This window comes from Amphiura filiformis, unplaced genomic scaffold, assembly GCF_039555335.1.
Source record: "Amphiura filiformis unplaced genomic scaffold, Afil_fr2py scaffold_203, whole genome shotgun sequence".
Lineage (NCBI taxonomy): Eukaryota > Metazoa > Echinodermata > Ophiuroidea > Amphilepidida > Amphiuridae > Amphiura > Amphiura filiformis.
Genome location: NW_027305667.1, coordinates 48,445 through 75,516, shown reverse-complemented (window position 1 = coordinate 75,516; position 27,072 = coordinate 48,445). Strand labels below are relative to the sequence as shown.

The window sequence follows — 27,072 nt, the reverse complement described above, 5'->3', positions numbered from 1 at the left end:
AGATATATAAACTATAACATGCAGTACGGGGTCAGTTTAATGCCTAGTATCTTGGGTTCATGTGTAACTCTGTCATTCTCTTTACATGTAGTACACAACAGATTCTAATTCAGCCCACTTATACACTAAGCCAGGTAGATATATAAACTATAACATGCAGTACAGGGTCAGTTTAATGCCTAGTATCTTGGGTTCATGTGTAACTCTGTCATTCTCTTTACATGTAGTACACAACAGATTCTAATTCAGCCCACTTATACACTAAGCCTGGAGGTAGATATATAAACTATAACATGCAGTACAGGTCAGTTTAATGCCTAGTATCTTGGGTTCATGTGTAACTCTGTCATTCTCTTTACATGTAGTACACAACAGATTCTAATTCAGCCCACTTATACACTAAGCCAGGTAGATATATAAACTATAACATGCAGTACGGGGTCAGTTTAATGCCTAGTATCTTGGGTTCATGTGTAACTCTGTCATTCTCTTTACATGTAGTACACAACAGATTCTAATTCAGCCCACTTATACACTAAGCCAGGTAGATATATAAACTATAACATGCAGTACGGGGTCAGTTTAATGCCTAGTATCTTGGGTTCATGCGTAACTCTGTCATGCTCTTTACATGTAACACACAACAGATTCTAATTCAGCCCACTTATACACTAAGCCAGGTAGATATATAAACTATAACATGCAGTACGGGGTCAGTTTAATGCCTAGTATCTTGGGTTTATGCGTAACTCTGTCATTCTCTTTACATGTAGTACACAACAGATTCTAATTCAGCCCACTTATACACTAAGCCTGGAGGTAGATATATAAACTATAACATGCAGTACAGGGTCAGTTTAATGCCTAGTATCTTGGGTTCATGCGTAACTCTGTCATTCTCTTTACATGTAGTACACAACAGATTCTAATTCAGCCCACTTATACACTAAGCCTGGAGGTAGATATATAAACTATAACATGCAGTACGGGGTCAGTTTAATGCCTTGTATCTTGGGTTCATGCGTAACTCTGTCATGCTCTTTACATGTAGTACACAACAGATTCTAATTCAGCCCACTTATACACTAAGACTGGAGGTAGATATATAAACTATAACATGCAGTACGGGGTCAGTTTAATGCCTAGTATCTTGGGTTCATGTGTAACTCTGTCATTCTCTTTACATGTAGTACACAACAGATTCTAATTCAGCCCACTTATACACTAAGACTGGAGGTAGATATATAAACTATAACATGCAGTACGGGGTCAGTTTAATGCCTTGTATCTTGGGTTCATGCGTAACTCTGTCATTCTCTTTACATGTAGTACACAACAGATTCTAATTCAGCCCACTTATACACTAAGACTGGAGGTAGATATATAAACTATAACATGCAGTACGGGGTCAGTTTAATGCCTTGTATCTTGGGTTCATGCGTAACTCTGTCATTCTCTTTACATGTAACACACAACAGATTCTAATTCAGCCCACTTATACACTAAGCCAAAAAAGAAACTTATAATTTTTCACAAGGTCATATCTGAAAATCCTGTCTATCAAAATTAACCAAAATTACAAACAGGATTGCCTCAATACTCTACTCTAAACACACGTCACTAACTATGCAGTTGTCCAACTGACACAACAGCAAAATGCACTGACATACAACACCTTCCTGGACCACATTCACAGCGCAACATATTTCTTTGGCTGGGTTCCAATTATTTGCCTGTGAATGTGATCCCGGAAGCTATTCCGTGTCAGTGCATTTTACTGTTGTGTCAGTTGGACAACTGCTTGGTTACTGACATGTGTTTAGAGTAGAGTATTGAAGTAATCCTGTGTGTAATTTTTGTTCATGTACAGGCGAATAATTGGAAACCCAGCCAAAGAAATCTGTTGCACTGTGAATGTGGTCCTGGAAGGTGTTGCATGTCAGTGCATTTGGCTGTTGTGTCAGTTGGACAACTGTTTGGTTACTGACCAGTGTTTAGAGTAGAGTATTGAAGTAATCCTGTGTGCAATTTTTGTTCATTTTTATGGAGAGGATTTTAAGATATGACCTTGTGAAAAATTATAAGTTTCTTTTTTGGCTTAGTGTATAAATGATATCATTTATAACTTCTGTGAAACAGGTCAAAATATTTTCTCTGTTCAGATCACAGAAATGGAAGAGAATCCGAACTGCCTATACCACCCTGTATATTGGCGCTGTATAATTGTGGGTATTTAGGTCCTTGCCGACAGTTGGAAACAAACAAGATCAAGTGTGCTTCAAATCATATGATAAATATCAAGTGTGCATCAAATCATTTATCATATGACTCATACGACACTACCAACATGTCACACAATAAAGCATGTCAAATTGCGCCTAGGTTCTGCAATAGTTGCACAAAAGTACCGATTAGTTCTGGATGCACTCTGAGCATAAAACATGAACATCCCCAATTTTCATACCTAAATAAAGATAACAGCGAGTCCATATTCTCCTTCTCTATTCCTGTCATTTTTATTTTGATCGGATTCACATGCTTCAATTTCACTAAATAAAGATGCATTTAGATATTCAGACATCTCCATCCTCATCAAATGTCTTGGTTTAGCTTGGGCCATTGATGCAAATCAGTCCCAGAACTGCAGCACTCAATCAGGATCTGTCAAAAGATGCTAAACATCCCGCAAGAACAATGTACGCCACTGTCTAAACCCAGTGTCTATACTTTGGTTCACAAAAAAGATTGGTAGCGATGTAGGTGTGTATTTAGCTAGTCACAGTATCAAATCGTCCACATGAATTTAATCGCACAGATCATACATGTACCATATGTGTACAAGGACAATTTGTTAACATGCTTATGGTGAAACTGCAAAAAAGCATTGACGTCACAAACAATCTTGAGGTGTACCAGAATATACACAAAGGCCATCACTGTTGGCTATATGTGAGACGATCAAGGGAAATGAGTCCGATGTTGCTAATAATGATTTTGAGATATTGGCAAATAAAGTGCTAAAATTCTTTTGTTTTATATTGTTTTCAGCGATTGATATAAGAAAAGTCATATCAACATGGGGTTTTTCAGTTGATGAAACCTCTAAATGTCCTCTTTAGAAACATGTAAAACTCATTTTCAACCAGGGTTGACATGCGACTCATTCCCCTTGTCACATATTGATATCTTTGATCCACATTCTTCTTTGGGGTTTCTCCCAACAGGTCCACCCCTGATTGTTTTTGACAAATTACAAATTTAAGCTGGTCCTACTTCTATAGTGAAATATATAAAACAAATCTAAGATGCAGTTTGTAAATTCTGTTCATGTTTCTCTTCCTCTGCTTTATTTTGTTTCTCTTTCTCCTCTGCAATTTTTTCTTTCGCATATTCCAACCCCTCCACCTCCATCCGTAGCTCATCTAAACGCGTCAATTTTTGAGCTATTTCTTGCTCCTTTTCAAGTTCCTGCATTTTTTGCATACCATCCAAGTATTCCTGATGCCATTCTTGTAATTTCTGGGCATAGCCTGTAATGTAGTTGTTTTCATATTGTGTGATGTGATTTAGCAGCTGGGTTGGGATCAGGCTGTCTAGTGACTCGCTGGAGATTTTGCCTTCAGATTGTAGCTTATCAATTATTTCCTATTCAAATATAAAAAATAAAACGAAATAAATAAATTTAACATCCATCTACTGTGCAACATATCAGTGGCGTAGCATCATAGGGGCATGTGCCCCCCCCAATTGACTGCAAAATTTAGAAAATCCCATATGAAAATTGCCAAAAAACGGCTTGTGCCCCCCATCAGACCTGGTGCCCCCCAATCATGGTTGGTGCCCCCCCCAATCGGATGACCCACACTACGCCACTGCAACATATCGTTAGGAGTTGGACAGAGTACCAAATATTGATTTATCTCTTTCTTAAATTTGTGTTACCCCAGGAGGGCTACTGGTCATTGACCAGGGGGTATCATGCGAGGCCAAAGATTCACGTAAAAGGGGTCTGTTTTCATGATCAGGCACTGTACGTATCATGATAGGATATCTAAAACTAGGAATACCTTGTCAATACTTTGGCCACCTTGGGAGAACAATGCCAGTGCATTGAAAGGTTAACCCAGGTTAAATAAGTATGAAATAAAAAATAAATTTAGGGTATGAAATTACACTTATCATACTTGTTTAGGGATGCATTTTCAGTCCTCGTAAATACTTGTTTAGGGTGCTTTTTGAGACTTTGTGGTCACGCATGATACCCCCTAGTCAATGACCAGTGCCCTTAAATAACATTCATGACAAAAGCTTTCATGGCACTGCACTGTTAACTAACGACTATCTGATCACCTGCTCATTAATTCCATGAAAATTCATGTAACATGACTTTAACAAGAGGGCAAATCTATATTCAGCACTCTATCAAACTCATAATATCACTCAACATGCACATACATACACACTACAGTGATAGTAAAAAAGTTTTAATTTTAAATGGGGCTCCCTCTCATTCAGTTAATTTGATTGAAGAATGCAAAATGATATCACTTGAATGAAGTTTAAAGGGTGCTACTGGTTTTAATTGTAAGGCAATGGCATGTTATATATAGTAATTTGGTAAACAACCAATTTTACATGACCATTGCTTTCAAATCTTATTATTTTTTCTCTATAACCACATTGGTTGTAGGAAAACAAGTTACAAAGGACTTGAGAGCACTGCTTCTAATTTTACTATAATCAAATTAAGTATTTCTTGGCCAAACTGGAACATGCACATTGCGTCCATGTAGTGTACTAAACATGTACGCAGTGTAAGGCGTGTGTATACTTTCTTCTGTACTCCGCCTATATTCGTGTGTGTTTATCGCGGAGCCACTAGTGGTCACAGTGTTCCAGTTTGGCCAAGAAATACTTAATTTGATTATAGTAGTGAATTTATAATTCATAGACATTATAATATAGGTCTCCACTAACAAAGTCTTATGTGCTAACATTGTACTGTAGACATTAATATCAACAATCCAATTTGGAATATTCTGCAACACTGAATTCAGGTATTTACTGAGGCCTGACTTACTATGCTACAACATCCTTTTAAAGCAAAACTGAAAAAAAAAATCAAAATATCTTGCATAATATTACCTGAATCTGACTTATTAAATGCTCATCTTTCTCAGCTTGGTTGTCCACAAGGTTCTTTAACTTATCCACCTGCATAAATTATTAAAGATAACAAAAACATGTATTAAATGCATAATCAAAATTAACACTTGGATAATAAATATCTAAAATTACCATCAATTATGGCCATGTCACATCAAAAGGGGCATGTTTGTCCAGCTGCAAACTATTGTTTTATCAGGTTAGATGTTTTTTCCAGTTAAAAGTGCTTTTCTTCACCAACAGGTGATACAAAATGAGATTGTGGGGTGTTGAATTTCACTCCTTGGCAATTAAGATTTCCAATGTCAAAGTTTATACAGGAGTCAAAATTCAAACTGCTCAATTATTTTTAAAACTTTCACCTTGGCTATCTCAAATTGCCCAAGGGTGACGATTTTACACCCTTATGAATCTCATTTTTACCACCCTTAGAACAATAATCAACCAAAAAAAACACACCTTTAACTGGCAAATCATTCTACCTTGTTGTCACAGGACTATGCTGCAGGTAAATTAGATACTGAGATATAGATTCTACTGATGTTAATTTGAACACACTTAAGGGGGTACTACACCCCTAGCCAATGTTGTGCCTATTTTTGCATTTTTCAGCACATTGGTGACAAGCAAGGACTACAACTACTGCACTGGAAATTTTTATTTCAGCACAGACAACAGTTGTAGGGTTAGAGTCAAAAATGAGGGAAAACCAATATTTGATCAATAAATCAATAACTACTTGCCTTGAGTTGCTGAATTTTCAGTGCAGTAGTTGTAGTTCTTGCCCCTATAATATACATATCTTACTTGTCACCAATGCGCTATAATTTTTGAGAAAAATGCAAAAATAGGCACAAAATTGGCCAGGGGTGTAGTACCCCCTTAAACTATTGTAAATCTCTCACTTGATGGAACACTTACAGCTTCTTGTACAATGCAAGGTTGGGCTTCATCTCCTTCACTTTCCACAGACTGGAGTATTCTGAGAGTCTTGTTCAAGTTTCCTGTCATTGCATAGCCAAGGACATGGTAGCTTCTTCCAAGTAAGGTTGTCTGACCTCTGCTTGCATCTGCCACAGTCATACCAACATTCCAACTTTCTTCCTAAACACAAAGAATATGAGAAATTCATGTTGAATGAGGGGCATGAGAAAATCAATTAGCAGTCAGTCCTCCTGGAATTTATGCCCCAAATCCTTTACAAACTGTAATTTACTTTATGTGGAACAACCAATTCTTGATTCTTGCTGCAAGTGACAAACTGAAACCCTTGATAATCTCCCAACTAACATCCCACATCACCATTTAACTTCCGAATCAAGATATATTTACAGCCCTCGAATTAAGGATCTGGAGGGGCACAGCAACTTTTTTTAGGGCAAGTTGATAATTGCCTTGGATTTTCACTGAAAAGGCAAGGCAGCACAGCAGTTTGTAATATTTCAAGAGGGCATCATGGCAACTGTTGAAAATTTGAGAAGGGCACCAAGGCAATTTCTCAAAAGTGAAGAAAACACACACAAACATATATAGATAATTTTATAATGAAGGGGCAGGGCTGGGGCACCGAAGGCAACTTCATTAGAGGGGACGGCAAGTGTCTGCCTTGGTTAAATGGCATATTTTGAGGGCATTACGGCAGTGGGGATGGGCACCCACGGCAAAATGCCATGGGTGCCGTGGGTTAATTCGAGGGCTGTATTTACCTGAGCTGGTTGTTCTTTTGCCATATACATGTGGCATGCATAAAGTGCTAACAGCTGCAAGAGTGGTTCTGTCTCATCTAGGACTTCTTGATTCATCATTTCTACGGCAACCATGGCAGCACCTAATGCATTGAGAGAAACAAGAGAAAATCAGTTAATCAGCATTTCACAATTCTGACAATTACTTGGCATAATTTACACCTTGTGAGTTGAAAACATTCAAGAATTTTTAATATTTTGTGTGTGTTTTTAAACGAGGACGCACACATGAGAAATCTCTTTGAAATAGCAGATGCACAGGTACGGCAGAGGTCCATGGTTCCTGGACACTATTACTAGATCATAAACACATCAAGAACAACAGCAGTTTGTGGTGTAGTCTGCACACTTTGAAAGTGAAAACTTAATCTTAAATGGGCTCTTCCATTTGAAAACCATACACCCCAACACCCATTTATCTACAGGGAGTGTAGATATCAAATGGTGTCACTCATTCAGGAAATTCACACTCCCTGTGTGGAAGATTAAGGTCATGTCTTCTATAGGGGTGGGTGGATTTAAACTGGAATAGCCCAATGTGTGTGTCCACAGTTTGATAGTGATAATTCCAAGTATCGCTGTCTATGTTTGGCGGTGGTTACACAGTGTGGGGGTGTGTGTGTAGGAAAATCTCAAATTTGTGCTTGGATAAAATTGTTCAAGCATTTTTGAGTAAAAGTTGATAACCTAGCAATCAATTTGGACCTGCTGAATTCAGTAAAAGTGGTGAGCAAATGTTATTTTGAGTATGTGACCAGACAGGCAATTTGATATGCTAATGAGCAAAATTTTTGACCCTGTATAACCCTATGGGCTCATTTGTGGGGTCAGTTTGAAGGTCATAGACTCAAAATAATGATTGCTCACCACCTTTTTTGAATTCAGCAAGTCCAAATTAGTCAAAATACCCTGGTTATCAACTTTTACTAACAAATGTCTTATGAAAGCTGAATTTTTGAAATTTTGTCTGCAATCTTACACACATCACATCTGTTCATCAAAATATTTCCATAGCTCTCTTTAAGGGATCTGGAATGAGCGTTTTGAGCGTTTCGACAGTATTTTTTAGGGGACATGAGAGCACCTCAGACGTATCGAATTGCATTCTGAATACGAAGCATGTATATCTGATATCAAATAATTTTCATTTTTTGAAAATCACGATACAATACAAATTTTATGACAAATTATAAAAAATTGATATTTTTCAAATTTTTGATATAACAGTCCTTGAAGTAAATTTTATAAATGTAATGATATATTCTTAAAGTGTATGTAGCTGGGAGGAAAAGCCAACGATCAATTGAAAATTTTGACCTTTCATATTGAAGATATGGATTTTTTTCCCAAAAAGCCCTAATTTGTTTTGGTGTTTTGGGAAAAAATCCATATCTTCAATCTAAAGGTCAAATTTTTCAATTGATCGTCATTTTTCATCCCACCTACATACACTTTAAGTATAAATCATCAGATTTATAAAGTTTACTTGAGTACTGTTAAATATCAAAAATATCAATTTTAATGATTTGCAATAAAATATGTATTACATTGCGAATTTCAAAAAATCAAAATTATTTGATATCAGAAGGACATTCTTCGTATTCAGAATGTAATTCGATATGTCTGATGTGCTCTAATGTCCCACAATAAATACTGTCCAAACGTTCATACCCCAGCCCTTAATCATGTTTCAGAAGACTCGGCAAAGTGGAAAATTAAGAGATAAATATCATTATGATATTAATGGTACATAATAAGAGACCATCTTACCTTTGAAGTTATTTTTCTTGAGATAAGAATCTATAAACAAGCTAAATGTATAACTATCCAGAAATATTCCATAATGAGTCTGTCAAGAACAAAATACAAACTTGTTAAAAGATGCAACAAATACAGCTCATGGGGAAATCTCAATTGAATACTTTTTGCAAACTATTTCTTTCTTTATTCCATTATCAAGTGAATTTGAATGAAGGGGATTAATTCAAATGTGAAGGGGATTAATTCAAATCTGTGTGTGATATTTAAACGCCATTGTTTACATAGAGTTGAAGGTATTATTTGAAATGGAAGGTTTCAGAATTCATTTTGTGTTGAATTGTACAATTACATTTGAAAGCAAGTGGTTCTGTTCATGTCCTGGTAAGAATTGTTGAGATTTATAAGTCAGTTGACAACAAGTTAGTGGTGGTGCACGCACATAAGTGTGTCTTTACGTTGGCAGAGGGCAAGACAATAGTAACTGCAGTAGAATGTAATAACTGCCTTATGTAAAACACCTATTGCTTGCCCCCTCATCAGCCCAGTCATTGATGTTCTGTATTACATTCCTATTGGCATCTCAGCTAAGATACCACCTTTACATGTAGTTGTCTTCTTCATTTGATGTTCACCTCGGTTTCATTATCATTGAGGTATAGGACTTTTTATTTTTTCGTAGGGCAACTACTTGATTATATTTCTACATGATTGTTCATTCTTCACACTCTGAAAATAGCATCTGTTATTTTTTCAAATCACATTTTTGTTAATACAATGGAGGCTATAGCGCCTTCAATGGGCACTCTTTCCACATAATGTAAATTTAACATCTGGAATGCAAGGCAAGTGCGTTGCTGCTCTTCTAAATTCATTTATAAAATGTCTGCCCCGGACCAAGGTGATTAATCAAAAGTACATAATTTATTGAAATATAGCAAATGGCATCTACATCTATTACATTCCACTTTAGTTATGATGGCCTTGCACTCGGTACCTGTGTATATCTGATTATCTGGCTTTGTGTCTGTGAACATTTGTGCTTCAATCAGGATTGCAGGAAAATGTAGCCTGAACCACAGGGCAAATACCCAAAATTGCTCAAAATTCCTTGTGCTTGTCACCATCAACAAACATATTTATTCAAAATCTACTAAATGCCATGTTTGGTAACCATGGATACAATAAACTTACCCTTTCCTTAAGTGTAGTCAGTGCTACATCGTCCCTATTATAATCCATACATCCTAGGCTCTTATCTAACAGTGCCTGGTGGAATCTTTAATAAACTTACCCTTTCCTTAAGTGTAGTCAGTGCTACGTCTTCCCTATTATAATCCATACATCCTCTTATCCAACAGTGCCGGGTGGAATCTTTAATAAACTTACCCTTTCCTTAAGTGTAGTCAGTGCTACATCTTCCCTATTATAATCCATACATCCTCTTATCCAACAGTGCCTGGTGGAATCTTTAATAAACTTACCCTTTCCTTAAGTGTAGTCAGTGCTACGTCTTCCCTATTATAATCCATACATCCTCTTATCCAACAGTGCCGGGTGGAATCTTTAATAAACTTAACCTTTCCTTAAGTGTAGTCAGTGCTACGTCTTCCCTATTATAATCCATGCATCCTCTTATCCAACAGTGCCTGGTGGAATCTTTAATAAACTTACCCTTTCCTTAAGTGTAGTCAGTGCTACGTCTTCCCTATTATAATCCATGCATCCTCTTATCCAACAGTGCCTGGTGGAATCTTTAATAAACTTACCCTTTCCTTAAGTGTAGTCAGTGCTACGTCTTCCCTATTATAATCCATACATCCTCTTATCCAACAGTGCCTGGTGGAATCTTTAATAAACTTACCCTTTCCTTAAGTGTAGTCAGTGCTACGTCTTCCCTATTATAATCCATGCATCCTCTTATCCAACAGTGCCTGGTGGAATCTTTAATAAACTTACCCTTTCCTTAAGTGTAGTCAGTGCTACGTCTTCCCTATCATAATCCATGCATCCTCTTATCCAACAGTGCCGGGTGGAATCTTTAATAAACTTACCCTTTCCTTAAGTGTAGTCAGTGCTACATCTTCCCTATTATAATCCATACATCCTCTTATCCAACAGTGCCTGGTGGAATCTTTAAGATGAGGTGCCATCACAGAATGCCTATGACTGCAAACATTACACAAGAAAACAGGATATTTAGTGAAAGGTTGCTTTGGTTCATACAAAAGTATCACCAGTTCTGGATCTAGCCAATGTAGTGCTTAGGCCTCATCTTTTGCTATGCTGGCCATTTTGAAGCTCCTTAAAGGGGGGTAACCCTATCGGTTTAAGATATGGATTCTCTTCAAACTTACATACAATGTCAAATATTGTCCCCTTTATCCATCTATGTGAGAAAACGGGAACAATTTCAGCATAAATGTGAATAATTAGCATATTAGCAAGCCAATACACTGGTATGCTGCGTGAATTGCATTCTGGTCAGGCATCCCGAAACAACGGCCGAAAGTGCATGTCCCAGTGGAAACAGGAAGTGTTCGCCTTGGCACTGAAAACCGGCTCGCCCCTGTACACTTTTATACCCTCTATTCATACTGATTACTCTTAAAAAACATTACATATCACTGCGCTCATTATCATTCTTGACAAGATAGCCCATGCTGTATTTACTTCGCTTAATTATTTCTTTATTTTTAGCTATATCATGCACATTTTCACATATTTATGATTTTTCTTTGTTTTATTCTTTAACTAATTTTTTAATGGGGGGGAGGTGCTCTCATAATTTTTTTCATATTCCTTGTATCATGCTTGACAATATAGGTCATGTTTCCTTATTTATTTTGCCTCTTATGTATTTCTTTATTTTTGTTTTTTGTTTTATATCATTATAGCGCCATCTATAGTTTGACATTAGGGGGCCTATTTGATGTATTTTTGCAGACGAATTGGTACTGGGGTGAAGTCTTCCGAATCTATTCCGATTTCATTCTATGACTACCCAAAACTCCCATGTCGTGTAAAATGCGACCAACTGGTAGCCTGTAACAAGGTTTTTTTTTCAAGATTTCTTCGGAAATCGATTTGAAGCGTCAAATTGCAGGATGGTAATGAGAAAAATACAATTCATTTTATGATATCAAAAACTCATCAACAACGAGAACAAGAGCACCAATGGCGCTGTGGCTCTACGCTTTTTTTGTGGGAAAGCAATTGTTCTTGGAGTCGAATGCGCAACAGGTTGGTAGCTGTATGGAAAGGTTGGGTAGGTCGGCCAATTTTTTAAAACCTTCAGTTTGAAAAAATTCCCCACAAATATTCAATACGGTCCTTGAAACTCGATGCGGGGGGTCAAACTTCCTCCACAGCATTATTATTTTTAGCCGCATTACTATTAGTTGCAAAATCTGAAAATAATTCATTATTGTGCAAATTACTACTGAACCAGCAAGAATAATTTGTTCTGCAACTTTTAAAATCCTGTTTTTTTAGTATTTTTAGTTTTCAACAACTATAGAAAGCCTTGGCAACTATTAGAATTCATCTAAATTGACCTCAGACGACCCCAAAATGACCTCCCAAAAATTTGGCTCTAAATGGTGACCTCAGATGACCCCAAAATGACCTTCCAAAAATTTGACTTCAAATGTTGACTGTACCCACCAAGTTTCATGCCCATACGACAGTTTTGAGTAATTTGACCTCAGGTGACCCCTGGCTGAATCCGAAATGAGCTTCCAAAAATTTGTCTCTAAATGTTGACTGTACGCACCAAGTTTCATGCACATACGACAGTTTTAGTAATTTGACCTCAGATGACCCCTGGATGACCCCAAAATACCCTTCCAAAAATTTGGTTCTAAATGTTGACTGTACCCACCAAGTTTCATGCCCATACGACAGTTTTGCTAATTTGACTTCAGATGACCCCTGGTGACCGTGACCCACTAACCAATACAAACTTGTTCTGTGCGACCCCACAAAATTAGGCTCCAAATGTTGGCCGTACCCACCAGTGCCCATACGACATTTTTAGCAATTTTACCTCAGATGACCCCTGGGTGACACCGGTTGATCCTGAAATGACCTTCCAAAAATTTGACTCCAAATGTTGACTGTACCCACCAAGTTTCATGCCCATATGACAGTTTTTGCTAATTTTACCTCAGATGACCCTGGATGACCTCAGGTGTCCTTGACCCACTAACCAATACAAACTTGTTCTGCCTGGGGTCAAGATGCACCCACCAAGTTCGAGGAACATGCGACCCCACAAAATTTGGCTCCAAATGTTGACTGTATCCAGTTTCATGTTCATACAACAGTTTTTAGTAATATGACCTCAGATGACCCCTGGGTGACCCCAAAATGACCTTCCCAAAATTTTGATTCCAAATGTTGACTGTACCCACCAAGTTTCATGACCATACGACAGTTTTTAGTAATTTGACCTCAGATGACCCCTGATGACCTTCCCAAAATTTGACTCCAAATGTTGACAGTACCAACCAAGTTTCATGCCCATGCGACAGTTTTTAGTAATTTGACCTCAGATGACCCCTAGGTGACCCCGGATGACCTTCCCAAAATTTGACTCCAAAGGTTGACTGTACCCACCTAGTTTCATGCCCATACAATTCTTCCCAAAATTTGACTTTAAATGTTGACTGTACCCACCAAGTTTCATGCCCATACTGAGTTTTTAGTAATTTGACCTCAGATGACCCCTGGGTGACCCCGGATGACCTTCCCAAAATTTGACTCCAAATGTTGACTGTAACCAGTTTCATGACCCTACAACAGTTTTTGCAAATTTGACCTCAGATGACCCTGGATGACCTCAGGTGACCTTGACCCGCTAACCAATACAAACTTATGCTGGGGTCAAGATGCACCTAGTACCAGGGATCTATACGATGATTTTGTTTTTTGGGTGGATCACCGCATTTTACACATAAAATACACAAACCCACACACAACGCAATTGAATAACAGACTGGTACTGCACAGTGCCGCTGGTTACCAGTTGTTCTCATTTATGTAATCAGCAATTGGAGCCTACAAAATCTGGTGCATTTATAGTGTACGGTACTAACATGTGATATCGGGAATTGACACAAATTTTACGGTAACAAAATCAGTCATACCCAGAAAGGATAAAATTGAATTGAGAAAATATTATACGTGACATGGTGTACTAAAGATGCATCCACCCACCAAGTTTGAGGAACATGCTTCCCCTACTATGCTAGTCTGAGGTGCTCTGACGATAACACTCCGATCGCCATGCAATCTAAGTTTTGTAGGCCAGTGGGCAGCGCTCGAAATAAGGCGCGTCCTTGCGTCAAATACCCGTTAAAGTAGGCGCGGACCCGCAAATTTCCTACGGTACGGGTCCGCGTGACTCGTAAAAATTGAACCAATCAAAGAGCAGAAAATCTAGTTTTTTCTAGTTTTGTTGTTTCACATAATACGTACAGCTCACTGAGTACACTTTCATTTAGTTTCCCATCAAGTTTTAACCCGGATCGCTGTAGCCAATTCTCTCTCTTGAAATTTCAAAGGCAAGGGTCCAAGTCGGACCCTTGAAAATTGGTGAGGACCCTTGGAATTTCAAAGGCAAGGGTCCGGAGGACCCTTGGAATTTTGTTCTTATTTCGAGGCCTGCCAGTGGGACAACGGAATCACTACGTGAACGAGCTACTACTACAATAGTCTCTGAGAAAAGAGGCAGACACAGACAAACAAACAGATAGTGAATTAAATAGTGATGATCAGTTGAGTTGTAGCAACTACAAATTTGAGCGTTTGTCAGGGGTCAAACCCCACCATTTATATTTCCCCACACTTTTTAGACAGACACCTTTTTTATCAAAAATTGAACCCCCACCCTTATGCAGTGTTTGTGACCAAAGCTTACAGCATTACTTATCAAATTCGGAAGACTGAACATCAGCGCTATCGCTGTTTCATACAGTCACTTCCGGGTCCATTTTAGCACTATCTGCGCCATCAATCCATTTCAGAATCCGAATTGATGCAGAATTTATCCTCATCTATTATATCAAACACTCATGATTTTCTTATTCATCTGAAACATCTTTCGAAAAGATACGACTTTAGATTGTTTACAGCATTACTTTATCAAATTCGGAAGACTGAACATCGGCGGCGCCGTTTCCTACAATCCCTTCCGGGTCCCTTTTTAGCATTATCTGCGCCATCAATCCATTTCAGAATCCGAGTTGATGCAGAATTTATCCTCATCTATCAAACACTCGTGATTTTCTTATTCATCTGAAACATTTGCGACATATTAAATGTTGGCAAAACTGCATCATCACTGCAACTGCATCGAAAAGATACGACTTTAGATTGTTTATCATAAACACATGGGCAAATTGTAAAGGGCTGAGATACCTGTGAGATCCTGAATACATGAAAGCGTCAGTCTATACTCTCTACACGGCCGCTGTGGTTCAGATCGCTCCACTTCTACTGTGAGCGAGCTGGCCAAAGCGGCTGATGTAGAGACTGAAAATTATATTCATTCATAAAACTCACGGGCGTCGATTCTACTGTGGGGTGACGTCGTATGAATTGAAAACATCAGCAAATTAATTTTGACATTTTCTTTCCAGATTTATGAAGAAAATATGAATGTTTTTCAACAGATCATCAAATTACTTTATTATATTTTTTTTGCAATTGGTAGCGTTACCCACACGCTTTATAATTATATATTGCTCCCACGCTTTTTAGAAACCCACCCTTTATTCCGCAAAATTGTAATTTTTACAGATTTTCAGAATTCCCAACCCACACTGTAGAAAGCGTGCCAGACAAACAATGATAATGAATAGCCAGATGTGACCTTCGCTGTCGAGCGTTGTTTTCAGGGTTGTCAAACCAGCGATTTGGTAACCCAATTAGGCGACTTTTGAAGATTTTCCCGGGACAATTTCCTGCCCCATAGAATGCAAAGGGTAAAGAAAAAAAATTAGGCGACTTTTCGATTATTTGACCTGCGATTCGGGCTGAATTTTTTTGGCTTTCTTGGTTATTTAGCGTTCATTTAACTAAATTACTACGCGCTGGTCTCTAAATATTTTGAAGTGTTGTCCCATGGTAACAAAACTCCCGAGAACTCAATAAACAATCTGGACAAAGGAATCATCCAATCACGTTTCTATCCATGTGAGATCACCGCAAAAATTCATGATAAAAGGTCACTTTCCCAAAGAAAAATAGTGCAATCCGTCAATACCCGCCATGATCTCACAACTTAAATTACTCAGACCAAAATAATCTCTAAGCGCATACAGGGAACCAAGCAAAAGCGATAGAAATGACTTGTTTCTCATGACGACTTTTGACTTTTCTCACTTCAAAATAAGTACTTTCCCCACCCCAAATTCACTTCTAAAGGAGTGCAATCGATTGCTAAATAACTAAGCAAACCTTGGAACGTAATTTCAAAGCCAAATATCATAAACAAAAGAAACCTTAGCATAAAAAGCAAGAACGCAAGTGGCCAAAATATGTAACAAAAATACAGTCCTCACTGACTGCAATGACTCAGGCTCACCTAGCTACGCTAAGAGCCAAAAATCGGGGGGATGATGCTGTTGATCGAGTTACGGACCTTTAAGCAACATGCTAATTTGTAAGCATGGTGATCTAAGGAAAATGGACTTGACTTACGGGTATATGATGTATTGTTGGTCAAAACTGCAAAAAATTAGTTCATAGCATCTTGCGAATGGTAGTGAGCTTAAGCAAAATTTGCATTGCTCAATTCATAGCGAGTGTGTAGGAGAATTCAAATATCACAGATATACTTTTGTAGGACCTGTGGTTCTTGAGTTATGTTGTAAAGAGGGCTGAAACAACAACACTTTTGTAAAATGTACATAACTTATTAACAACAATAAATTAAGCAAGGTTCCAAAGAATATGATTTGTAGAATGAACTTTTGCAAAACACCAAAGTGTTATTTTTCAATAATATATTGATTCAGATAATGAAAATCAATTTTTTTTTTGGCTGCTTCGACCAACAATACCTCGTATACCCTTAAACATTTCATCTTTTCCTCACTTTGTTTTAAGGTGGTACTACACCCCCTGAAAAATTTCGTAATTAATTTTGCATTTTTCTCAAAAAATAACTACACACTGGTAACAAAAGTTAAGTATAGGAATCCAATTACTTCACTGAAATTTCAGTGATTCAAGACAAGTGGTTCATTATATATGTTAAGAAATGAGGTACATTCTAGCAGTACCTCTTTTCTTATCACAAATAATGTACCGCCTGTCTTGAGTCACTGAAATTCCAGTGTAGTAACTGGATTCCTTGCCCCTATAATACACATAACTTTATTTTGCTACCTGTGTGTTCTTATTTTTAAGAAAAATGCAAAAATAGTCACAAATTTATCAAGGGGTGCAGTACCACCTTAAGGGGGTACTACACCCATCGCATTTTTTTGCGGGTTTTTTGCATTTTGTGAAGAAATGAGAAAAAAAATTGGTCAAAGTGGTATGCAAAATGAAGGGGCAAATCTTCTCGTTCTATTGGTGGCATCGGTATCGATGTAGCTTACATGCTTTTAAAGGGACATGCCCAAAAGTGGTACATGGGGGCACTTTTACAAATTGGAGTATATCTAAAATTTCAGAATTGCTACCGTGAAACCAGTCACACGCACAAATTAAGCATTAATGTCAGACCCTAAAAGTACCAAAATATATATTTTTTGGAAATGCATTAATTATGCACAGCTTTGAAAACACATGCTTGGCATCACTTATCATTATTAAAGAAAATAAACTTCTTTTTTTCCCCTTCCAGTTGACAATGATATGCAAAATTTGTGTTCGCTAGCCAGCACATCTGTTTCAGGTTTGAAACAGTAAAATCTTAATGATAAGATAATGCTTGTTTTTTTTTTTAGTTCTAGGCGATTTTTAGGGTCGCCATCTCAGTAAAAGACAAACACTGAATACAATGTAAACGCTATCACAAGTACATGTGTTTGGCACAAAAATGTTAATTTGTCGCAACTTGTTGCACAAAATCAACTAAAGTGAGAACGTTCACAATGTATGTTGGAGCATAATTAATATGCCACCATTTTTACTTACATCAGAGAAGACAATCCTGTATATTTCACTTGAAACAATTCCTGCCAGATGATATTTCCGAGTTTGTGGAGGTCGCCATTATAATTTTGTATTTTGGGGTTGGGCGATACTTGGTACTTTGATACCGCCGATCGGTACTGTGGGTCGATACGATTAATTGGTATCGCCATACGATACGGGTAGGCTACTTTTGACAGAATATAGAAAAAATAAAATGTATTATTATGAAACGTATTGAAAACAAAAATATTCGAAAATTGAAAACAAATAATTTCATTCTCGACTTCACGCCGTGGGGGGGGGGGCACTCGGCAACTTTGGAGGTGACGCGCCTGTAGGGCTGGATAAGACCCCCCTTTTTCAGCATCGCTGTCACCCAAAGACCCCATATTTTTTTACAAACACATGCTCTGTCACCCGAAGACCCCCTATTTTCCCCAGGCGGCGAATGGCATGATCGAGCCGGCAACTTGTGAAACCGCCCGGCCATATGGCATTTTCCATATACCGCTACTTGGTTAGTTTTGTGGGGTTCATTATCGAACCCTAACGGTTTAGCTTGTATTTATATTATTTATTAACATAGGCCTATTTGTTTGTGATATTTCAATCGTTTTAAAATTTCAAAATAATCCCATTCAATTACACGGTTGAAGATGAAAATTTACTGAATTTAGAGAATGCAATGCGACCACCACCTGATTTTTCCATTTGATCTGTCACCCAAAGACCCTTACAAGTTCAATTTGAACATTGTCTTTCATTTTCACTGATTTTGTTAATAACTTATTTTGAAAAAAAAACCAATGAAATTTGAAGCCATTTAGAACTAGAAATTCGATTTTCGAGGTTTTTGCAGCGCTGTTTCGGCTCTCACCCAAATATTCCATTTAAAAATAAGGTCATGTTCTCACCCAATGACCAGTATTTTTTACATTTTGCTCTCACCGAATGCCCCTTAGTGCGAAAGTGCCAGCCCTACACCTATAATCCATTTCATATTGAAGTGCCCCCGGGACTTCAGGTAGCTTAATAAATTGTGTGGTATAGTGATTTAATTCCAATGGATTGTCCCCGGGATTGTCTATGGGATATACTCAGCGGCATACCATGCGTGATATGTGCGAGATATTTCGAGTGATAGAGGTGAAGTTTATGATGTTGTTTTTTTGCAAATTTCCAATGTTTTTCGCCTCCAAATGTATTGGGAACTTTCATAATGATTGCATATTAAAGACCCATTCAGTGATCCCAGCGCAAGTGTAAAAAAATTAAAATTGTTTGAAGGATAAGTCATTCAAATTGTCATTTGGTATTTTTGAAATGACAAATTTGGCAAAAAAACGAAAAAAAAACAGCAGTACTGACGAAGTTGAAGCCAGTGGCGTAGCTGCCAAAATTGCCTGTTTGGGCCCGCCCCCTGGCGCTATTTGGGCCCTCGCCCCATATAGCGCAAGGAAAAAAGAGGAAAAAGGAGAGAGAGAGCGAAAAAAAGGGAGAGGAGTGGGGGGAGAATGGTACTATATAATATCAAAATGTGTTGCTTTTAATTAGGGCGCTAGCACCTATAATCTCTTTTTTTCACACTCTCTCTTCACTTTCTCAAACCAGCGGAAAAAAAATTGGGTCAACCTTTCGGAATTCGGGCTGTTGAGGAAGGGGGGCTAAATTTTTGTTTGGTGGATTTGGGCCCCCGCCCCATACAGGCCCCCCCCCCCCCCCTGGAAAAAAATCCCAGCTACGCCACTGGTTGAAGCCCCATTCAAATACACAGTAGCTAATTTAGATACTATCAGTATCTAAATTACAGATTCGTGTAAAATGTCTTTCGGCTGAACCACTCGCATAGGCTATGTTTAGCACATCTATGACAATGACAAAGGTACCGAAATCTGAATTTTGATGATTTTTACGATCGTCTGGATGAGCAAATCACTGAATGGGCCTTTTAATTATTTTATCATTTTGGAAGAAAAAAAAAAGAAAAATCTAAAAATTTAAAACGATCGTACATTAAGGCTTTAATTAAAAAGAAAGTTGTAAACTTGTTGCATCTAGTTGATTAAAGTGATGTTTGCTATACTGGTTTTATTATCACCTGTGTTGTGTTTACGATTCGTAATCCCACGAAGAGTAAGTTTAGTTCGTTAATGTGGTAGGCCTACAGCCACACGCACCCGCATCCCCTGAACAAGCACATCCCGACTCATTTCAGGCGCGGATTCAGGGGAGCGCCGACTAACCAAAGAGAGAGAAAGGGGGCTTTCGCGATTTATGTTTAAAACAATTGCTAAAATTGTCCACCAAATCGCTTCAATTAGATCTTCATTTTGCACAAGTTTTTACTTCTGAGGGGAACATCCCCTCAGACAACCCCCTGCGTCGGCAAGCGCGCTCCATGCCATTCTTTTTTTCATTTTATTTTATTTTTTCTAAAAATTCGGTCCCACTCCCTGACTGCTCTGGATCGACAATCGGTAACAAAAGCTGGTATCGCCCATCCCTATGGAGATTGACATAGACGTATTATAGGACTGGGAGCGAGTCTAATACGTGTGAGTAACGGCAGAAACCGGTTGTGAAGAAGACTACGTGGATCGCTACAAAAATAAGCGTCCTTAACAACCTGTCAACTTTAAGACAAATAGGTGAAAAATTACACTTTCACGATGTGTTTTCATAATCTTTTTTATTTCACATGATCCGTGCATATATCGCCTAGCTATAAATGGAAAAATATTTTTTTAGACCAATCAAACCAATACATGGGTGTAGTACGCCCTTAAGTAACTATCGTATTCTTGTATCTTATTTCCACTAATAATTCTTGCTAATAATCATTTTGAAACACCTTGCATGCATCCATTAGCACATCTCCATATTGGATTGAAATCTTAAATACATGTAACTTACCAATAAAGATAACCTTGTGCTATTTCTACATCATCAGAATCTGCCATATTATCTATGAACTGGGAACAAACATACAACAATTCAGACAATTAACTTGGAGTAAGCTGAACTATATACCGGGTGTCCCAAAAGTAACTTAACATTGTGAATTTGCCATAACTTGTGTTGAAAACAAACAAACAAACAAACAAATAATGTTGTTACAAAAATTGCACATTATGTAAATAAGTCTTTTAAAAATATTATGATACCAAACATGCCTAGCCCTATGTGGTCATGACCCTTTGGCATGAAATTAACGGATATTTACCGTGCCGTAAAACCCACTTTTATAAGCGCAAAATAAGTCTTGTCATTTGAGACGCGATAACACGATATAATGTGATACCGTTTTAAAATCTGTTTTGTTTAATTTTGCTGTGTTTGTTTGATTATTTGTTTGTTTTCAATGCGTAATCTTCATTTTCCGTTTTATCTGGATTCTATATGGAAACTGCGTAAGATCTTTTCTGAGGATTCAATGAACAGTTGTACGCGGTACGTTGTTCTCCATTGAAAGTCGAGGTACTGATCGTCTTGGGCTTTTTCGCCAACGCTCTTCGTACGACATCGATGTTTGTAGCCGATCTTTCTGTTCTTCCACGTCCTGCTCGAGGTAGATTATGAAAAGATCCAGTTGATAGGAATTTCTGCACTAGTTGCTGTGTTGTATTTCGGCTGGGTGCATAATTTACATTAAAATGTTCCTTAAACTTTGCTTGAGTGAGCTTGTTCAACTTCGTCTCGGCAAAGAACCATACAATCTGAATCCGTTGATCTATAGGAAATTCATGTTCACTTCAACTGTTTTAAAGTAAAGTTTAAATTTGTCAATTATCCTAATTATAATCAGTCACGCTTACGTCAAGCCATGTAATCCATGAATGTTCATATCTAAATTTAGCGTGTGCAGTGAGTGAACCAACTCTATTGTTCAGGGAAGCACATCATTCATGTGCTTGAACAAAGAACATATGAACTTGCTTTTGTGGGTTTTATTTTTAGTATCTATGGTTTGATACACACATATGCACAGTCGCACAGTAAGGTCAAGGGGTCATCAATATTGCTGTTTTTGGTATCAGAATAATTCTAAAAGATCAATCTATGTGAATATGTTCTCCATTTTGGTATGAAGTAGGAAATGTTTGAGATATGGCAAATTCACAATGTTAAGTTACTTTTGGGACACGCTGTACCATTAAATGATAAACTGACTATAAGTTCTATATATTTTGAAAAGAAGGAGCCACGCAAAAAACAATTTGTGGCTCACTTTTGTTGCTCGCCCAATTATTAGAGTAACTGTTAGTCTAATGAGTCTAGGGGGACAGGAAGGCCCAGACCACCAGACTCTCCTCCTTGGATCTGCTCTTGTGCTTCCCTTTTTTTCACTTCTTTATAACAGTAAATACTACGTTTACTTTATTATGCAAGTGCCAAGGAATTAAACAGGAATGGACAGTGCACGCTTGCAGATGATGAGCATACATGAGAAAAGCACATTCTACATTCTAAACTCCTTAGTTAGTAGATTTATATTAAACTTTTTGCATCATGAAATTCTGCTGAAGCTGAATCAACTGAACATAATTATGTTTACAGTGGTTGAGTTTTGAAAATACCAGACGTGCTACAAATAGCACTTCTGGAAATATTAAGGCGCGCTGTCAGATGTGCTGTTAAATTGGACTCGGTAAGAAGTTTAAGAATTGAGGTGTGCTTTAAATCACACTCAGACGTGTGATTTAAGGTGTGCAATCGCACTTGTGTGTCTAAAATCTCAATCCCTGTGTTTACCTTGTGTAGCTCTACAGAAGCGACAGGCCTCTTCTCATCATAGAAATCTCTGTCTAATTGAATGCTCAGTTCATCTGAAAGAGAAACATGAAAAATAGTAAATTCTTTTTTTTCGTCGCCTAAAGGGAAAAATATGGAGTAAAAAAACAGATAGAATGCGTAAAATACACATCACAAAACTTCATAAATTTAGAACTAACTTTTATCCTAGGGAGTATTCATTAATACTTTGGTAGGGGGGGCTGGTCTTCCTCAAATTTTTCGCTAAAAACTTTTTGACCCCCCTCGATGGACCGCTAAACTTTTTGACCCCCTCTTTGACAGACAAAACTTTTTGACCCCCCTTATCGTATAACAAACATAATTATTACTTAATAGTGTTGTTTCCAGTGGTGTGGTATCTGCGTCACATGTCATTGAGGGAGGCAAATATTTGAAACATTCTCGGCGGGACAATTGCACATGAAATACAAGCACAAGGGAATTTTCATTTTATACTTAATTTAGATTTGTCCCAAATCAGGGTGTTTATCTGATTTTACACGGATAAATGAAATAGAGGATTTATTTGGCACATCAGCATAATTTGGATCCGTGGCTATTATGATAGTACAAATGCTCGGGAACCGTGCAAAAAAAGTTGGCCATATTGAGGCTTGAATGGTCAAATATTGTTAAAATTGGAACAAATTTAATATGCAAAAAGCTAAAATGGTCAAATATGATGAGATTAATTTGGTCACATAAATGTACACAGGTATCAGTTTTGGCCCCAAAGACCATGGTACCTGGGTCTGTGCCCACTCTGCCGTATGGTAAATCTACCCATGGGCCTATTTGTACAAAATAATTGTGCAATGAGAAATCGTATAAACTGAAGTGTGCAGTTTACGTATCAATATTTTCTTGATTAGTTGCATTTTGATCAGATTGGTACATAATCATATTTGTAGCCTACTTTGAAGAGATATAAAATTCTATGATAAAAAGTGCCAGTATTTCTTAGACCAACCCATATGTTGCATGTTGCTGATCGTCTTTAATGTTATATTAATTAATAGATATGTGTACACTAAGCACTGAAAACCAAAACTTGTCCATTTTAAAAGTGATATAAAGAGTCTGAATGCGCGCGAACGCGCAAAAATTTTGGGTTTTGAAGAGGAAACTTTTTTGGCCCCCCCCCCTTTCCTACCACCTAAAACTTTTTGGTCCCCCCTCTTTTAAGATCCAAAACTTTTTGGCCCCCTCCCTTTTACCAGCCCCCCACCAAAGTATTTCTGAACACTCCCCTAGCCCTACAGTGTTTTCAGTATAATTAATTATGATAGTCTTAGTAATGCTTGTATTAAAGGTAATGTATTGTAACTCAATTGTCAAAAATGCTTCCTTTGGCACCCGTGCCTTTTTTATAAATGTATGTGCACATAGGTTTAATGCTTTCAATTTGACAGTACAACTTAGTGGAAACTGCACTGTATAATTTCCTTGTGAACACACACACAAAAAAAAAGGTTTGTCTCAAAGCTTACGCGCGCGTTTGTAAAATCGCACGATTTGACAAAATAGAAAAATGCAAAAAAAATTTTTTTTAGTATTTTCCAGAAAAATCGGCGAAAATCAGACTTTTTCTCAAAATACCATGAAAAAGTCGGGAATAAAAAAATTTAAAAATCGCATTTAGCATTTGTTTTAAATTTCTCGTGAGCTTTGAGACAAACCTTTTTTTTTTTTTGGCCTTATGCAAACACTGTTGAACAGAGATGATCAAATGACCAATAGTAGGGCACATTGACGCAGCGGTAGAGGCTCTGCCTTGTAATCAGTGGATTGCGAGTTCGAGCCCCTGTGGTGCCATCGTGTTGTGCTCTTGGGCAAGGCGCTTTACCTTACTTGCCTCTTTCTACCCAGGAATGAAATGAGGAGCTGTTACGCATATTGTTCATTGAGCGCAGCTCAAAGGTATGAGCAGGCCTTGGTGACTTTTGGTGACTTTTTGGGTCATTTCAATTAAAAAAAAAGGCCGACCGACCGACCCTACTTGATAGGTCCGTCCACCCATAAAACAGGGTTTCTTTTTTTCGTTGCCTTAGCTCAATTTCTCAAACATGTGCTTTACACATATTCAGCACTGCAACTTACTCATATTTGTATTCAATTTTCTTCTCTGTCTCCACACATCTGTATTGACAAAGCTCTCTGACATCACAGTTCTACAACCTACAAGAAAATTGAAATATGATTTTTTTTAAAGTACCGTATGTAAAGAAAAAGCTGCACAAAAAAGCCAGTAACATGGGCCAGTTGTTTGGCAAAATATTTCATTTTATAATTAACATATATTAAATTCCAGTTACATGCCGTCAAAAATTAGTCAGTCAGTTGGAGAAATATTGTATTTTGCCTACCGTAAATATTTTGAATATGGGACATTCCTAGTCACTTTGCCAATACTCAAGTATACTCAATCTGAATATGAATCGAATCTGAGGAAATTCTTCAATTAAATTCTGAAATTAAATAACTGAACGTAATTGAAGGATTCCCGACCATATAGGAATTTTTTGGGAGGGAAGAGAATTTTCACCTAAGGCAAGCCCAGGCCAAGGCTCAAACCCTCGTCGATAGTATTTCCAGGCCTGCAGCGCAACGCCTTTAACCACTCGGCCATCTCGCCCTCGAGTGCGATCAGAACACACACCTAAGTGGCAGCTCCTATCTACAAAAATACCGTCACACATGCATACTGACCCTTTTGTGAGAAGGGACCAATTGAATTTCATTCATAAAAATTTTATTATGTTTATCTACCTGGATACTGAAAATATACACAAAATTTAAAAGGAACATTTTTGGAACTGTTATGACTGTCGAGATGCGAGTCTGTGCGAATCGAATACAGACTAGTTTGGCCGTTTCTTTACAGTTTACTTTAGGGGGTTTATCCTTACATGTTAAAGCTGCTTTGTGGAAGTACAATGTTATAACCCTAACCCTTACCCTAACCCGCCCAGAAGGCAGCAATTACATGTAAAAATAAAAAACCCTATGCCTTAATTTGTGTTACATGGACATGGTTAAGCTTAATTTAGTCAAGACATAAATAGTAACAAAAATATATATCAGTGTGCATCTTTTAGATACTTATTCACAGGACTACCTTGAAATGTCTTCAGAAGTTGATGAACTTGGAGAAACCGCGGAGAAATACGACATGGTGACAGTCGCGTAAAATTTTTAACAATCAACATCACGCTTTTTCTTCCACAGGGCGCCGCCATCTTCTTGTTGCTTGCATTGATTCTTCCTTTTTTAGTAGGAGCACCTCTTACGATTATTTTTTAGCGAGGGGCCGGGGGGGGGGGTACGCTACAACTAAAATTCTAGAATTCTGACAATATTCTCACAAATTAGGGATTGAACATTGAGAACACTGAAATAAATAGATAAATAAGTTAGGGAGTTTTATTTATTTATTTATTTATTTACTTACCGGTACTTATTTTATCTACGGTATTCATTTTATCACTAGGGCCTATAGGAACTGTAAAATGTTTGGAATTTTGAAAATAAAAACTCAAAATTCCTGAAATTTGACAGATAATTTCTGCAACAAAGTAGAAACATCAAAACATTTCTGTGGCGCGTGCTGCATCAGAATCTTAGAATTGTCAAAATTCCAGAATTATTAACTTACGCCCCTCTGGAATCAAGCCTTGAAAAATCCATAACCTTAAGGGAACAACCCAAAAGTTCGATGGAGCCCTATATGACCTAAACGAAAGTCCTTTCGTTAGGGAGGGAGGGGGTCAAAATGTCCGATTACGTTTGTAAAGAAGTAGTTAAAACATCGGTCAAAGTTGATCTTTTTTTAAGGATTTAATATATAGGCCTAATTGTAAAATTTTAGTATTTTCTGAAGTACGATATTGACATTTTACAGTGGTTGCTTCAAAATGATTTCAAATAAATAGGCTAGTGGGTGCAGTTCTTGCAACCTGCAACTTGTAAGTTCATTTTGTAAAGCAGCTGTACACTTTTTGTTTGAAAATCCAGCAAGAATCTTTTATGAGGAAAAATATTTCAAAATAAAATAGAATTATTGTTTCTTAAGGGATGGGGTATGAACGTTTGGACAGTACCGGTATTTATTGTGGGACATTAGAGCACATCAGACATATCGAATTGCATTCTGAATACGAAGAATGTCTTTATGGTATCAAATAATTTGGCATAACTACACAATACCCACCACACCATGGGCACAGCCCTGAGCTGCTTCAAAGGGAATAGCCCCCTCAATTTGATATTTTCTTGTATTTTGACAAATAATCCCCCAATAGTCACATCATAATTTCTTTTACATTTTGGTTCTAGAACAAGTGTCTTCAACGAAGCGCCATCTATCTAGTAGTTGGACAAATAATCCCCTACAGTCACGACATGGCTTTTGGGATTTTGGTATTTGGACAAATAATTTCAGACAGAGAGGGTGTGT

The 27,072-nt window shown here is 37.6% G+C and overlaps 1 protein-coding gene across 1 annotated transcript; it reads right to left on the bottom strand.

The window, feature by feature from the left end:
- Window positions 1-1,376: 1,376 nt before the first annotated feature.
- On the bottom strand, window positions 1,377-25,875 carry LOC140145298 (small ribosomal subunit protein mS27-like). The gene is made up of 11 exons (XM_072167056.1): window positions 25,735-25,875; window positions 24,717-24,794; window positions 22,575-22,648; window positions 20,736-20,794; window positions 10,688-10,838; window positions 9,964-10,059; window positions 8,682-8,760; window positions 6,873-6,994; window positions 6,088-6,270; window positions 5,146-5,214; window positions 1,377-3,645 (listed from the first exon to the last, which is right to left on the bottom strand). The coding sequence occupies exons 1-11, from the start codon at window positions 25,853-25,855 to the stop codon at window positions 3,301-3,303; spliced, it is 1,377 nt and encodes a 458-aa protein (XP_072023157.1). The 5' UTR covers window positions 25,856-25,875; the 3' UTR covers window positions 1,377-3,300.
- Window positions 25,876-27,072: the final 1,197 nt, after the last annotated feature.